The following is a 13,901-nucleotide window of genomic DNA, read 5'->3' as shown; positions in this document are numbered from 1 at the left end:
GTTCTTAATTACTCCACATGCAGCACTTTACATGTCAGCAGAGCAATTAATCTGTCATAAATGTCACAAAACAAGACATAGTAGTAGATCTCAGAGATCTTGTAGGTTAAAGTTGAATCAGGTGATCAGAGATGTATTTAGGTTTTAAACCATGTGGTGATTAATAGAAAGAGCAGTTTTATCAGTTCTCAATTCATTCTCTGACAGGCTGCAGAGAGCTGAGAGCGCGACGCTGATCCTTTATCGATCAGTAAATGCTTTAGGACACAAAAAATTTGTATCTGATTGTTTGTTAAAGTGTATTTCAACCCATTAGACTTCTGGGCTCCGTCAGCGTTGCTCTGCTGATTGTAGCCGGAATTACAACCAAAAGTGATGAAGCTGCTTTTTTAACATGTAGTTATTATATCGTCTTCTGCTGGATGAAGCAAAGTGTGTTTATGTACAAAAGAGAACATGCCATTCCTTTTCAGGGTGGAGGCCTTGGGAACACTGACAGCAGAGTTGGCCCTAAGGACACAAGAAGAAACACAAGTAGATACTGTGGAAGCAGGAAGTGGCAGGAGTTCAGACAAACATAATCTGATCAATTCAATTAAATTTGCTTTATGACAATATTGCCAAATCATAAAGAAATTATAGAGGAAAAAGAAAGTTTGAAGTAATGCAACTGTGTGACACTTGCTGCATACTGTTATATACAAGGTGCAACACCTGGAGTTTTACTGTCATTTATGGTCTCTCAGACATACAGAGATAGAGAAGCTATTTTTCCACCTACTTTGTCAGTTGTTGCTACAACCACAGCACACAAATGTAATAATGACTAAAGCTGTCTGTAGTCTGTGTTAGTTTGTCATTAATCTGAGAGCACAGATTCAAAGCAAACCTGTTTGACATCTGGAATGTGATTTATTCCTGGTAATGGGGAAAGGGATTTGATTTAATTAGATGAGCTACACTAGTTTAAGATCTATTTAATAATGTTTGTCTATTATGAATAACCTCAGTTTATTTTTGGTGTTATCAAATGCAGGTCAGGTAGGAAGCTGGCAGAGCTGTGCTGATAACAAAGCTACAGGAAAATGTGTTAATTACAAATTAACACTTCTGAATGACTGCAGGAATTTGGTTGTGAATTTAACAATCTGTTGCATAAACTGCACTTAGACATTTATTTCTATACAGACTGTGTAACAGAGCCCAACCCCTGTACCTGTGCATTACACATATCACTCTGTTTATAGTCCAGTCCTCTACATTGTTTATCTACAAATACACATTACACATGGTTGAATTGATGATATTTTGTACATTCAATATCCTTAGACCAACACAAAGGGAGACCAAAGTCACAGAAAATATCATTGCAGAGCTAAATGAAAGAAGTCAATTAAAATAATCTTAAAACTATAAGTAATATATGTCTGGTCCAAGCCATTCTTGGGTGTTAGGTTGTGGTGAATTTAAACCTCAGAATTTCTACAACAACAACAATAATAAAAGATTAGTTTTTGCCAAGTTTGGCAGTTTATTATCGATTAATCCAAATCCACACTAATTTCCGGTGTGTCAAGTATGACATCTAGTGGTAACAGTCGGAACTCCTTTGGACTCTGGTTCATGAGCACTTTATACGGTTTATTATGCACTTTGGCACTTGATGCACTTTATTGTTGCTTTTTGTTTGTAATATCCTTTTTTTATATAAAACGTCAATAAAATAAAATTTAAAAAGTAAGAGTGGGAACTGAAGGGATGAATAAAATAAATGCTATTGTCATTGTTACACAAAGTAACCAGTTGGAAAGCCTATTATACAGGTCTAGCTATTAATTTTGCATATTGGAATTTTACATACAAATATTAACTTAATACAAATGTAAACAAAACGTTTTTTAAATTTATTTTACCTTTATTTTAGCAGGAAGTCTCATTGAGGTCAAAAATCTATTTTACAAGAGAAAACTGGCCAATGTAGCAGCTGTCAAGATCACAACATATTAAAATACAACATAAAAATAATAAAACCCAAACTATACAATACTGTGTCTTTTTGCAGGTTATTCCATACCCAAGGTGCATCGTGAGAAAATACAGTCTTCTCTGTCAAAACCCTGGGTACATTAAAAAGCAACCAGCTACCAGTAGTAGTAGTGGTAGAGATATGTTGGAAGTTTACCCAGTATCCCTTCAATAAATGAAAATGTACCAGTGCTGCTGCCTGCGAGTGGTCAATGGTGTCCAACACACCAAACCAGAAAGGATGCAATGGTGAGTGAGGGACTTTGAAGTGTAGAGATGTGTGGTACACTGAAACCTCAGTAAAATGGAGGATATAGAATACAATGCATATACAATATGTCACAATCAATATTTAATTAATCACAGACACAAAAGTAGATTCCATAAGTGTTTTCTAAGAAGATTGATTTCTAAAATAAAATCATATTTTCACTTTGAGCTTCCTAACTATCTCAGCAATATGTACATTAAATATAAGCTTGTTGTCTATCCCTACACTCAGGTCCTTGTACGAGAGCAGCCTTTCAATGGATTTACCATCAGATGTGAAAATACTACAATCATCAAGCAACTGGAAGTGAGCTTTAGAGTTAATAAACTGTACAGTTTACAGAGTGGAGACAGCAGCAGAAACTGCTCTAAAACACAAATAACTTCACTGGTTATAATATAATCAGTGTGTAGGTTGTCATATTTCCACCTAAAGTTCTGTTCTGCATTGTCTGTTCATGTATTGTTCATGTTTGCAAATAAAGCTAAAAAAAAAAGAAAAAAGTTCCGCTCTGTGACATTATAATATCAGTTTGATATCCTGCAAATATACACAAAAAATATACGACCCAAAAATTTACAGAGATGACGATTTGCACGAGACAAAACACATGACCCAGTAGTTTGGTGAACCATGGTAGGTAATTTGCAGATGGAGGTTTTATTTTGGAAATTACGAACATGGCGCATTCGCCATTAAGATCCTCCGCAGTTATTACAAACCCCCTGACAATACCAGTCCCGTGCGAAGACGGTTACAAACACACAACCTGCTATGTTGTTTACTGGTCTGGAGAAAAGTGCGTCACAGTCTCACTTCGTCACTTTCACAACGTCACATGGTCATTTCTCGGGAAATCTTCAGACCGAGGCCGTAAGTTTCTATTCTGCTCGCCACGCCCCCCCGCTGCAGACTGACGTAGAAGTGTACCAACGGCGCGTGCTGCTCTGTGTCCGGCTCGACCAATGAGCGGTTAGCTCTGAGCTCACGAGGAAACTGTGCAAGCGGAGGCGAACATTTCGGCTCTCAACCGCCATAACGGGCACTTGTGTCAGACCCAAAATGGCGCCTGTGGTTCGCTTGTGAAGAACGACATGGGAGGGATTGGCGGTTATCCAATGGAAGAGAGGACGGAGTGCAAAAGAAGACGGAAATAACATTCACACACCTGCATTCTGCTGGAAGTTGTTTTGTTTTACTAACGTTTGAGATCATCTACAGCTAGCTCATAAAGCAAGAAACAGGAGCTAGCTATGCGCCATTTTTAAATTACCAGTTAGCGTTATAAAGACATTTCTCAGTGGACTCGGACTGACAGCAAAAAGTAAGGTGAGTAAAAGTAGTATTACTGATTGGTAGTAGAGCTAATAGCTAACACACACACATAAAGTACACTCGATCTCAACTTCTAATAGTTTGTTAAAAACAACAACATTTGCAGTCAATACATGTAAACTTCCATAAAGTGTAATGTCAACATATTTAACGTTAGGTCATATCTCCTCTAAGAGTTTGTACTTTACCCTCTCAACTGTTGATCTGCAGACTTGTGTGAGCCCGTCACATGTAAATTCACATTGATGGTGCAATGACATTGTTTTAGGGCAGGTCGGCACAAGTACTCATATACATACTCATAAATGAGGTTTGCTTTCTGTGATCTACCTTAGGATGGCTCAGTGGGAAAGACTGAGGGAGCTGCCTGCTGTGTACAGACAGCAGTTACATGAGCTCTATGACAGGGATGCTTTACCCATGGATGTTCGGCACTACCTGTCAGTCTGGATAGAGAAGCAGGAATGGTAAGGCAGCACTATCTCTTCTTTCCCCCTTATATCCTTGTTCAAGAATTATGGTAAATTACCCGAAAATACTCTGATTGTTTCTTGTTTTTGTTTTTTTAGGCAACGAGCAGCACGGGATCATGATTTGGCTATGGTGCTGTTCCAGGTCCTGCTAGAGAACCTGGATATCCAACACAGCCGCTTTATTCAGGAGGAGTCATTCTTACTCCAACACAACATTAGACGCTATAAACAGAATTTTCAGGTTTGTTTGGATAAGATTTGTGTAAAACAAACATCTTTTAAATAGGAAATATCCCACTGTGAATATGAGGACTATAATGGTTATCTGATTTCTCTCTCCTGACAGAGGTACTTGAATGACCCGTGTGCCTTGGCAAGCACAATCCTCTGGTTTTTGGAAAAAGAAAAGGAAATCCTGCAGAGCGCTGAGCTGGCCGAGCAGGTTAGGGCAATATTTTATTAACTGACAGTGCTGATATATCATGTATAATACATGGACTGATCATACAACGTTTTAATTAAAACAGAATGCAAATGAAAACAATTGCACACATATTGCTATAGAAAATTTCAGTTGACACCAGATATTTATTTTTTTACAAACAAATATTTTCTCATATGGTCACTAAATACATTGGCATGTTTTGGCTGTTTTTGCATGTACAGTGGGACTCAATGGTCATCTGTTGTGTCATATATGCAGATGTGCTGTGTGTCTGCTGCGGCACTGTAACTTAAGTCAAAGTATTTACACATTTTTAGAAAGGTAATGTTTAGGTGTCCAGTTTGAATTTCCATTATACATTTTTGTCTGTTTTCAGTTCTGAATAATGTATTTGCAGTTACGTCTTTAGGAAGAGCCACATGTACAAACTACAGGACTCAGTGTGTGGGCTAAAAAGCAAAGATTTTCCACCAAGCAGTGATATTGTTTTAACTGCTACTTTCACTCACATTGTTTTCTCTGCAACAGTATTACCCAGTATCACATCTGAAATCTCTATACCTGCTCCTCCTACAACTTTTTGTTGTCCCAGGTCAAGTTTTTGTGCGTAGAGCAGGAAGCAATGGAGACAAGCAGCCAGCAGGACCTTGAACGTAAAATGGCCGGCCTCAGGAATGAAGTACAGGTGCAGATTTTGTTGCTTTATGTCATTATGTTGTGCTTTGTAGGTGACAAATATCACAGTTTATCCTTTAATTTTTTTCTCTGTACTTTTTGCATATAGTGCATGGAACATGCAATGTTATGTTTGGAGGAGCAGCAAGATGAGTTTGATTTTAAATACCAAACACACAAGATGGAAGGTGAGTAAATTAAGGTTCTGGTTATATTTGCATGTTCTGATAATATTTTCTGAGGATGAGTAATAAAATGGCATGATTCACAGCTGTGTGTTCTCTTTTGGCTTGTCTTATGTGGAAACTGTGATCCCACTGTGGAAATGGTTATGCAGCTGCGGTAGATGAGGCCGTGAAGAAAGAACAAGTGAAAGTTTTTCAGTTACTTGTCAACAAACTGAATGAATGTAGAAAGGTATGGAGTAATTAACATTTTTAAGTAACACCTTCATCTTATAAGTCCAGTTCTTTTCCTAATTTTGCTTTTCTTTATTCCAATATTTGTCTCATACAATCATCTTCTTAGAGCACACTGTCAGACTTAAATAAACTCTTGGACAAGGCTGAGCACCTGATCGAAATATTGGTGAAGAAGGAACTTGTGGACTGGCAGAGGAGGCAGCAGAAATCCTACATTGGTGCTCCAGACAATGTTTGTCTGGATCAGCTAGAAAATTGGTATGTTCATCTTCACCTGCTCCACATCAGTTTTAATCTTTGGCGTTAACTGCATATCATTATGTCAGTAATACCTCTGTAAATGTTTTGCTAGATAGGTTAAAGATATGCTGTCATTATTTTATTATATTTGATAAAATCACAAAGCCAGGAAAGAGATTGTGAAAATGTCTTACAGCTGAAATTTGAGATGTGCCACCACTATTATCATCAGTCATCTTCATTTGGAGGTGTTTTAACAAGTAGCATGTTTTATTACCCTTTTTTAGGATGTATGTGAGCATGATCACTTTTGTTTTTTGTGTCTTGTCTTGTAGGTTCACTTGTGTGGCAGTGTCTGTGTTCCAGGTGCGTGAGTTTCTCGGTAAGCTGGACGAGCTGGTTGGAAAAGTGTCCTATGCCAACGACCCTGTGAAGACCCAGAAACCTGCACTGCAGAAGAGAGCAGATACTCTTTTGAAAGACTTACTCAAAAGGTCTCTCTTTTAGGATACACTTTCTTACACTTTCTTGCCATCTTATGATTTCCTTGTGAAGTTTCCTGACATTATTGTTTTTCTGTTTCCTGAAGTTCCTTTGTGGTTGAGACTCAGCCATCCATGCCTCAGGGGAAAGGACCCCTGGTGCTCCGTACAAACGTCCAGTTCTCTGTCAAGACCAGGTCAGTGTGCCACTCCAGGCAACCACTACCATTTACTTTTAGTATGTTTGTAAGGTAATCTATATGTCTAGACTTTGTACACTAGGTACATTCTGTTCAGTGCAGTCATTGTGATTTGGTAATCAGTAGCAATTTTCAGAATAAAATATGCAGTTATTATAATAATGATAGATGGACATCACTGACAAGAAGCAACCAAAACATTTGAAAGAGGGCAATGTAGCTTTGGCTACAGACCAACACACTGTGTTTTAGTGGAGGTAAACCAACCTGAACTCAGTTTATTTGGGCTGTAGTAAATTGTTGTTCAACACATGAACATTACAGCAGTTGTGAACTAATATGAGCATAATAAGCAGAACTATGATAATTTAATCCCTTTCTGTAAAGCCCTCTATCCTTTGCCTAAATGTGACTTTAATGTTGCAATTGTTTTGTTCCATAGTGTAACCCTTTTCCTGTTTTCAAAGTTTCCTGTTTACTATCTTCTATGTTCTAAAATCTCACAACTGACTTAATATTTTCAGACTTCTCGTTAAGTTTCCTGAGCTGAACCACTCCATGAAAGTCAATGTGTCTATGGACAGGTGAGATTCCTTATTTAGTTTGAGTTAATTTTACAATAGAGCAACCCTGCAGAAGTTAGTTCTTAACTTCAAACAATAGAGGAAGATGTTTGGTTGCCCCCTTGTGGTCACTGCTCTTTTTTTCTACCCCTTGGAATTAGGGAGGCTCCTCAGATCAAAGGGTGAGTGTTTTTTTTGGGTTTTTTTTTTTTTTTACATAACTTCAGCTTTCATTTCAAGTTCTAGAAAAACTACATTGAACTTTCTTTTTGATGTGAATTTGTTTTTACTAAACCTGGTATGTTGGTAGATATCGCCGTTTTAATGTTCTGGGCACCAAAACCAAAGCCTTGAACATGGCAGAGAGCCAGAGTGGAGGCATGGTGGCAGACTTCAGACATCTGGTGAGTGATAATGATTTGAGAAGAGAAAAAAATCTTGACTACTGAGAAAAATAAAGCCTTTCATGCAATTTTGGCATCTGAATTATTTAAAGGATAAATCCTGTCACTTACTTAACACTCAGTGTTGTCACATACACACATAAAGCAGTCTCCAGCAGCTAAACTGAAGTGATTAAAAGATGAACATTTAAAATAACAATAATTACTCTTTAATCTCAGATGGTAATATTGTTGTGTAACTGATGTTGTGTAATATTATTTGTCTGTAGACTCTGAAGGAGCAGAAGTCTGGAGGAGGCGGCAAGGGAGTCAGTGATGTGAGTTGACTTTGGCAAATTATTATTGGAACTGAAGATCCCATTTGTGCTTACAGTTAAACTCAGAAATTCATAATTCAAGCGGATGTGAACAACCAAATAATGGTGTGTGTGTGTGTGTGTGTGTGTGTGTGTGTGTGTGTGTGTGTGTGTGTGTGTGTGTGTGTGTGTGTGTGTGTGTGTGTGTGTGTGTGAACAGATTTCCCTCAGTGTCACGGAGGAGCTGCACATCATCTACTTCGACACTGTATTTGAGCAGAAAGGCTTGTCAGTTCAGTTGGAGGTAGAGTTTCTTCTGCTTCTCTTCTTGTTAAACGTCCGGCTTAAATAAAAAATAGCCTACATCTATTCTTAACATGTAGGTTAATGTAGGCTCTTTATGATTATGATTGACCTAAATAAAATGTGTTCTTCACTGGCACCCAACTTAGGCCTCCTCCCTCCCGGTGGTCATCATCTCCAACTCCAGCCAGCAGCAGAGCGCCTGGGCGTCTGTCCTCTGGTTCAACATGCTTTGTCAGGACACCAAGGTGAGAGATCCCCATGACTTAACACAGACCATGTGGCATTTTGCAGTTCAGTTATGCTATTAGAAAGGTTATGTATTTGTTAATGTCTGTCTGTTTCTGCAGGATGTCATGTTCTTTGCAAACTCTCCTGCAGCCCCTTGGCCGGTGTTTGGAGAGATGTTGAGCTGGCAGTTTCTCTCTGCCACTAAACGTGGTCTGAATGACACTCAGCTGGAGATGATTGCACACAAACTCTTTGGTAAATCCTGATTTGTGTTGTGCTTCAGTAGCTTGTCTTTGCTTATGTTTGTGATTGTTTTGTCTATAAATTCTGGCCTGATTAGTTAGTTACTCAAATGCATCTAGCATTTTAAGACTGATTGGCTTTACATTTAAATATTTTTAAAAAAATAACTCAAGCCTCAGTAGCACTTCTTATCACTAGAAACATAGTGTCAAAACAGTGCTGAACTGTACTGCAGCTCTCCCCCGATCAGATCGAGGATGCATTTCTTTCACTAACAAAGATCACACCAACATATGGAATTATAATTGTTTATTGCATATAATGGATGAAAATGAGCCAATATGATAAACTGTAGGAGGAATGAAGGGATGGGGACAGGGTTGATAAAGGGGTATGAGAAGGAAGGGTGATGGATGAACGGATGGATGCTTGTGGATAGATGGATGGAGGAGTTCAGGCAAGATGGTGGGAGGGAACTGATTGGGTGATGATACTCTTCTTCTTCTCTTCTTATTTTTAGTCAAGTGCCCCAGTGGTTTCTGTTTTTGAATAAGACAGTGGAGGGGAGAAAGAGAGGGGTTTGGGGGAGGGAGGATGTGAAAACTAAGTCAAAGATTGGAATGAACGGATAAGGTGTGCTTAAGTGCTTTTTGTGTGGAGATGAGTGTGAGTCGTGGTCTTTGTTCCCAAACTTAGTTATAAAACTTCATTTCAGATTTACTTATGTATCATTCAAAACAAACACTAGATGTGAAGGAACACACACACAGTGTCAAGCTAAAATGTGTGATTCTACCATATGCTCTCACAACTTCACCAGATTTCCAGCTGTTTCAACTGTCACTAAACTCCTAAAATGTGCTAGCTCTCTCCATCCCACCAAATGTAAAAAATGCAGCAGAGAGAATCATATGGGGGACGTGGCCAGCAAGCATATTTTATTGTCAGTGAGTGAGAGTTGCATAATAAATCATTTCAAATCTATCCCACCAGGAAAGGGACAGGACTACAACACCTGCAAAGTAGCGTGGTCAAAATTTAGCAAGGTAAGAATACTGAATCCTAGAGGATGTTTTTTTTAACATGGCCCAAAGACTGAGCCTTAGCCCTGATAACTGAGTGAAATGTCTCAACATCTTGTGGATGGATTGCCAGTACATTTCGTCATTGCGTAAAAATGTTGTTCAGTGAATGTAATTAGCAAAACTAATTACATTCCCTTCATGTATTTCTTCTTTAGTGCTAATATACATGTCAGCTACCTAACATGGTAAACACCTGCTGAACATCAGGGTGTTTTTCCTTTTCTTGTTTGTTGATTGTCTATGAGAATATTCTGTAGGTGTGTTTGATGACGATTTCTACCCACATTGTCACAGGAAAATACTCCTGACACTTTCTGGGTGTGGTTTGATGGAATCTTGGTGATGGTGAAAACATACCTTGAAGACCTGTGGAGGGATGGGTATGTTTACTCAACACTGTTTACTCTGGGATCAATGAAGGGCAATTGTTTCATACGAGACTTTTTATTTGTACTGTAGCCACATCATGGGCTTTGTGAGCAAAGGCAAAGAGAAGTCCCTCCTGAAGAAAAAACAAAGAGGCACATTCTTATTGCGCTTCAGTGAAAGTGTCATTGGAGGAATCACCTTCTCATGGGTAGACATCACCATAACTGGTGAGATATGTTTATTTCATAATGATTCTACAAACTATTTGGAAATTGTTGCATGGTAGATACAAACAAGCTTCTGTGAATGATCATCCTCTGTCTATTGTAGGTGAGCCGGACATAAAGACAGTCCAGCCCTTCACCAAAGTCGACCTTTCCCAGATCCCCTTCCATGAAATCATCAGAAATTTCCAGATCTTAGAAGCTGAAAACATCCCAGAAAATCCTCTTCTTTACCTGTATCCCAACACCCCTAAAGACGAGGCTTTCGGAAAATACTATTCTGATAAGAGTGGAGGTAAGGGCATCAAATTATACGTGTTGCTCACCGAAGGACCAGTATGTAGGATTAAGTGGTCAGCTGTAACTATAGTGGCTGCAAAACCAGCAAAAAATGTAGAAGGCCCTATCTAGAGACAGTGTTTGATTTTGTCTGTTCTGGGCTACTGTAGAAACATGGTGGTTCAAGATGTCAGCCTCTGTAGAAGAGGATCTGCTCTCTCTGTAGATAAAAACGTCTCATACCATGTTAACAAAAACATGATTCTTATCTTCAGGCGATTATCCACTAATAAAAACATACCTATTAATATATTATTCCATTTCTACCAATATATCTTCCTAAATGTTACACACTGGACCTAAATAATTAAGTAAGAAATCCTCCAAAAAACACCCCTCACATGTAATTTGTTGTTTTTGTTAGCGTTATTTGAATGGGGTTTTGCAGCAGTCACAAATCAAATGACACTATATGGATGTTGGGGATGAAAATGACATTGAATCACATCTAAACTCATTGTCTTTCAGATGACAGTCCTTTCATAAAGTACATCAAAACCAAGTTGATGTTTGTTTCAAAGGAGTAAGTATATTATTCATTTTCTCCAGACTGGCTGACAGCATCTTGGTTGTTTGAATAAAAATAGTCGCTATATAATGTGCTATTTATACAGAAACAACAAACTAAAAATGCACTTACTTCATCTAAGAAGCAGTGTGCCCACGGCCTTTTTTTGTGTCAAGAGCAAGGTTGTAATGACTGTTTGTCATTGGTCATGTAGGAACACACTGGAGGCTAGGTCACCCATGCCCTCTGACATGGCACAGGGTGAAGGCCTGGAGCCAATGAATGGCCTGTGTGGAGAGGCAGCTGGTGAGTCATGGCTCTCCTTGCTGTCCCATCCAGCTGAAAAACCTCATCAAACAAATTGCTCCCCTTCGTGACAGAGCTCTGTGTTGCCCTCTCTATTTTGGCCTTGTGGTGTAGGAAATCAATGGGGAAGATGCTGTAGATTGATGTCAGGGGACGGCTATGAAATTGTTAAACGTCTAACTTACAGCAATTTGGGTTGTGGTTGCGGCTTCTACTGCATGCATACATACTGTAGTCTGCTCTATTGAATGTAAATGCTAACAGGTGTGGAGGTGATTGGTTTGAGCAACACTAACACATTCATTTAATTGTATAGCTTTTTGATTCTACTTTCTGATGCTTGAGCACTTTAACACTGCTTGGTGAATGTGTTGAAATCAATTAAAAGACACCGTAAATAGAAATGCATAGAGCCATGCAGATCCTTGAGGTATTTTGGGAAATACACTACAGTTTTATTAATTCCATACAAAAACAGTTCGCTGTTTTACGGGAGGTTATGTGCTGGGCAGTTTCTTGGACATGACCAGTAACTTCCTGGAGTCTCTTCTGGTTGCCTGGCAACTGCTCAGAACCAAGACATAGTCTGAAACGTGTTAATTAGCGAGCTTTGGAGGTACTGTTTGGTAGATTTTGTTACCATTTGACAGTCAGGCTCGCTGTTGCCCCGTTTCCAGTCACTAAGCTAAGTGAGTGCTTGCTGTGGCCTCAGCGAGTAAGTACATATTGTATTTCCAAAACTGTTGAATTATATATGAGTGCTTTAATTAAGCTTATAGCACAGGACAAGTACTTTTATTTGTGATATTAATCGAGTTAAACATAAACCAAGTGTATGTATTTACCGTCAAAATTAAACCATGTTTAAAAAACTTGAATAATTTGATGAGCTGAAGGAAAGGTACTAACACTGCATGTAATTCATAAGTATAATCAAGTGCTTCTGGTATCGTTTCCACTGCATCAGTATGTCCTGTCTTTTGCGGGAGGGTGGGTTGCACTGCACATCACATTTTTGACACTCTCATTTCCTCAGTGAAAGCAGAAGCAAAAATAACACAGCCATGACAGCTGAAATAATACCTTTCTCTTGTCCCTTTCTCTGCTCTCAGAACAAAACGGGAATCCTCAGTGTCTGGAAATCTATCAACCTGATCCCATGCTGTCCGACTCTGTTGCAACCCCAGATGAGGATTTACTGATGTATCTCAACAACCCCAACCTCTTTGTTGACTCAGAAATCTTGCCTGAAGAGACGGGGCTGGCTGATTTCAGTTTTCAAGGATTTAATTGCCTGCCCCCACAGTCCTGTGGAAGTATTTTCCAATAAGCCTTTTCCTATGTTGTTTTTGTATATTCAACCAAACCATTCTATCATTCATCCTCAGCTTTTAGTTTAGCTACTTACATTACAACATCCATGTAACAAAATTGTAGTGTATGCAGCAAATGTTAGCTTAATAGCTTACTTTGAATACTGTTTTAATCTGAGATACTTGACAGCTCCTCTCTAATACTGACAGTCAATATTTGAGAATAGCTTTTGTAATCGGGCAACATTTGAATTCTTGTGTGCACTTTGATATAATTAGAATGTAGCTTTTATAATTCCCTTTTATCATGTTTTAGTATTGTCTGTAATGATTCAGCGAGACTATATGAAGACAAAAGAGAGGTAATGGAATTAGCTCGACTCCAATCCACTCCATTAGAGTGCCGGGCATCTGTCTAGACCCCTCAACCATCACTCATCATAAACTCCTCTGTATGAAACATTTTGCATTTTGGGATCCTTTCCTTACAATCGACTATTTAACCTGGTGTATGGGGGGGGGCGTTATGAGGTGTTGTAGAGTACATTGCGCAAACTGCACATAATTTATTGTTTCAATGTATGTTGTGAGTCCTTTTATGGTTGTTGTAATGTTGCCACCTACAGCTTGAGATAAACTACTTAAACATGGCACTTATTTCCTTTAAGTTATATGCTTTTATATTAACCTGCTCATTTAAATCAAATTGAAATGTTATCACCAATAAAAGGGAAATGACCGGTTGCATGTTCCTTTTTTTTTATTGATTGAATAAACGTGAGAAATTGTTCAATTATTTATGTTAAAAAAAACCCAATATAAATAAAACCTAATTATGTGCCTCTCTATATATTTCATGTTCTCTAATAACTTCCACTTTAACATTTGTAGTTTTTTCTTCATGTACTGCAGATTACAGATTGTATACATCCTGTCCTCAAACAATCATGTTTCTATGATGAAGAACCAGACATTTCTCTCAGGAGTCAGATAATGGAGACAAAAGAAGAGCTTAAAGGTCTCTGAATGTTTATTTTCACCAGATAGCCAGAAACAATCAAATGTTGCTCTGTGTCGTTCTGTGTCATTACTGCTGATGTGTCAGTTAAGCTAGCTTGCTGTTAGCTGTTAATGTGGTGGTAATTTATC

General features: G+C 38.5%; 1 protein-coding gene across 3 annotated transcripts; it reads left to right on the top strand.

Moving 5' to 3' along the window:
• Window positions 1-3,434: 3,434 nt before the first annotated feature.
• stat2 (signal transducer and activator of transcription 2) lies at window positions 3,435-13,600 on the top strand. 3 transcript variants are annotated; one of them, XM_051415799.1, is made up of 24 exons: window positions 3,436-3,620; window positions 3,967-4,098; window positions 4,201-4,345; window positions 4,451-4,546; window positions 5,142-5,234; window positions 5,334-5,412; window positions 5,562-5,641; window positions 5,753-5,904; window positions 6,222-6,380; window positions 6,476-6,565; window positions 7,093-7,152; window positions 7,293-7,313; window positions 7,442-7,535; window positions 7,805-7,852; window positions 8,052-8,135; window positions 8,284-8,382; window positions 8,485-8,620; window positions 9,602-9,654; window positions 9,988-10,073; window positions 10,153-10,289; window positions 10,393-10,581; window positions 11,094-11,148; window positions 11,348-11,439; window positions 12,552-13,600. In XM_051415799.1, exons 2-24 carry the CDS (start codon window positions 3,968-3,970, stop codon window positions 12,767-12,769), a joined length of 2,397 nt encoding a protein of 798 aa, XP_051271759.1. In that variant the 5' UTR covers window positions 3,436-3,620; window position 3,967; the 3' UTR covers window positions 12,770-13,600. The 3 variants fall into 3 exon arrangements, with proteins under 3 accessions (XP_051271760.1, XP_051271759.1, XP_051271758.1); XM_051415798.1 differs by having other exon boundaries at window positions 3,436-3,625; XM_051415800.1 differs by lacking the exon at window positions 11,348-11,439 and having other exon boundaries at window positions 3,435-3,625.
• Window positions 13,601-13,901: the final 301 nt, after the last annotated feature.

Source organism: Dicentrarchus labrax, unplaced genomic scaffold, assembly GCF_905237075.1.
Source record: "Dicentrarchus labrax unplaced genomic scaffold, dlabrax2021, whole genome shotgun sequence".
NCBI classification, from domain to species: Eukaryota; Metazoa; Chordata; class Actinopteri; family Moronidae; genus Dicentrarchus; species Dicentrarchus labrax.
Note: the sequence above shows the minus strand (reverse complement) of the source record. Positions and strands in the feature narration are given on the sequence as shown.

Bases quoted from the DNA above. Each gene is read 5' to 3' on its own strand.
- stat2 (XM_051415799.1), top strand. From the start codon at position 3,968: ATGGCTCAGTGGGAAAGACTGAGGGAGCTGCCTGCTGTGTACAGACAG. The intron at 8,621-9,601 runs GTAAATCCTGAT...CTATCCCACCAG, and splicing joins GATTGCACACAAACTCTTTG to GAAAGGGACAGGACTACAAC. The intron at 10,290-10,392 runs GTGAGATATGTT...TGTCTATTGTAG, and splicing joins GGTAGACATCACCATAACTG to GTGAGCCGGACATAAAGACA.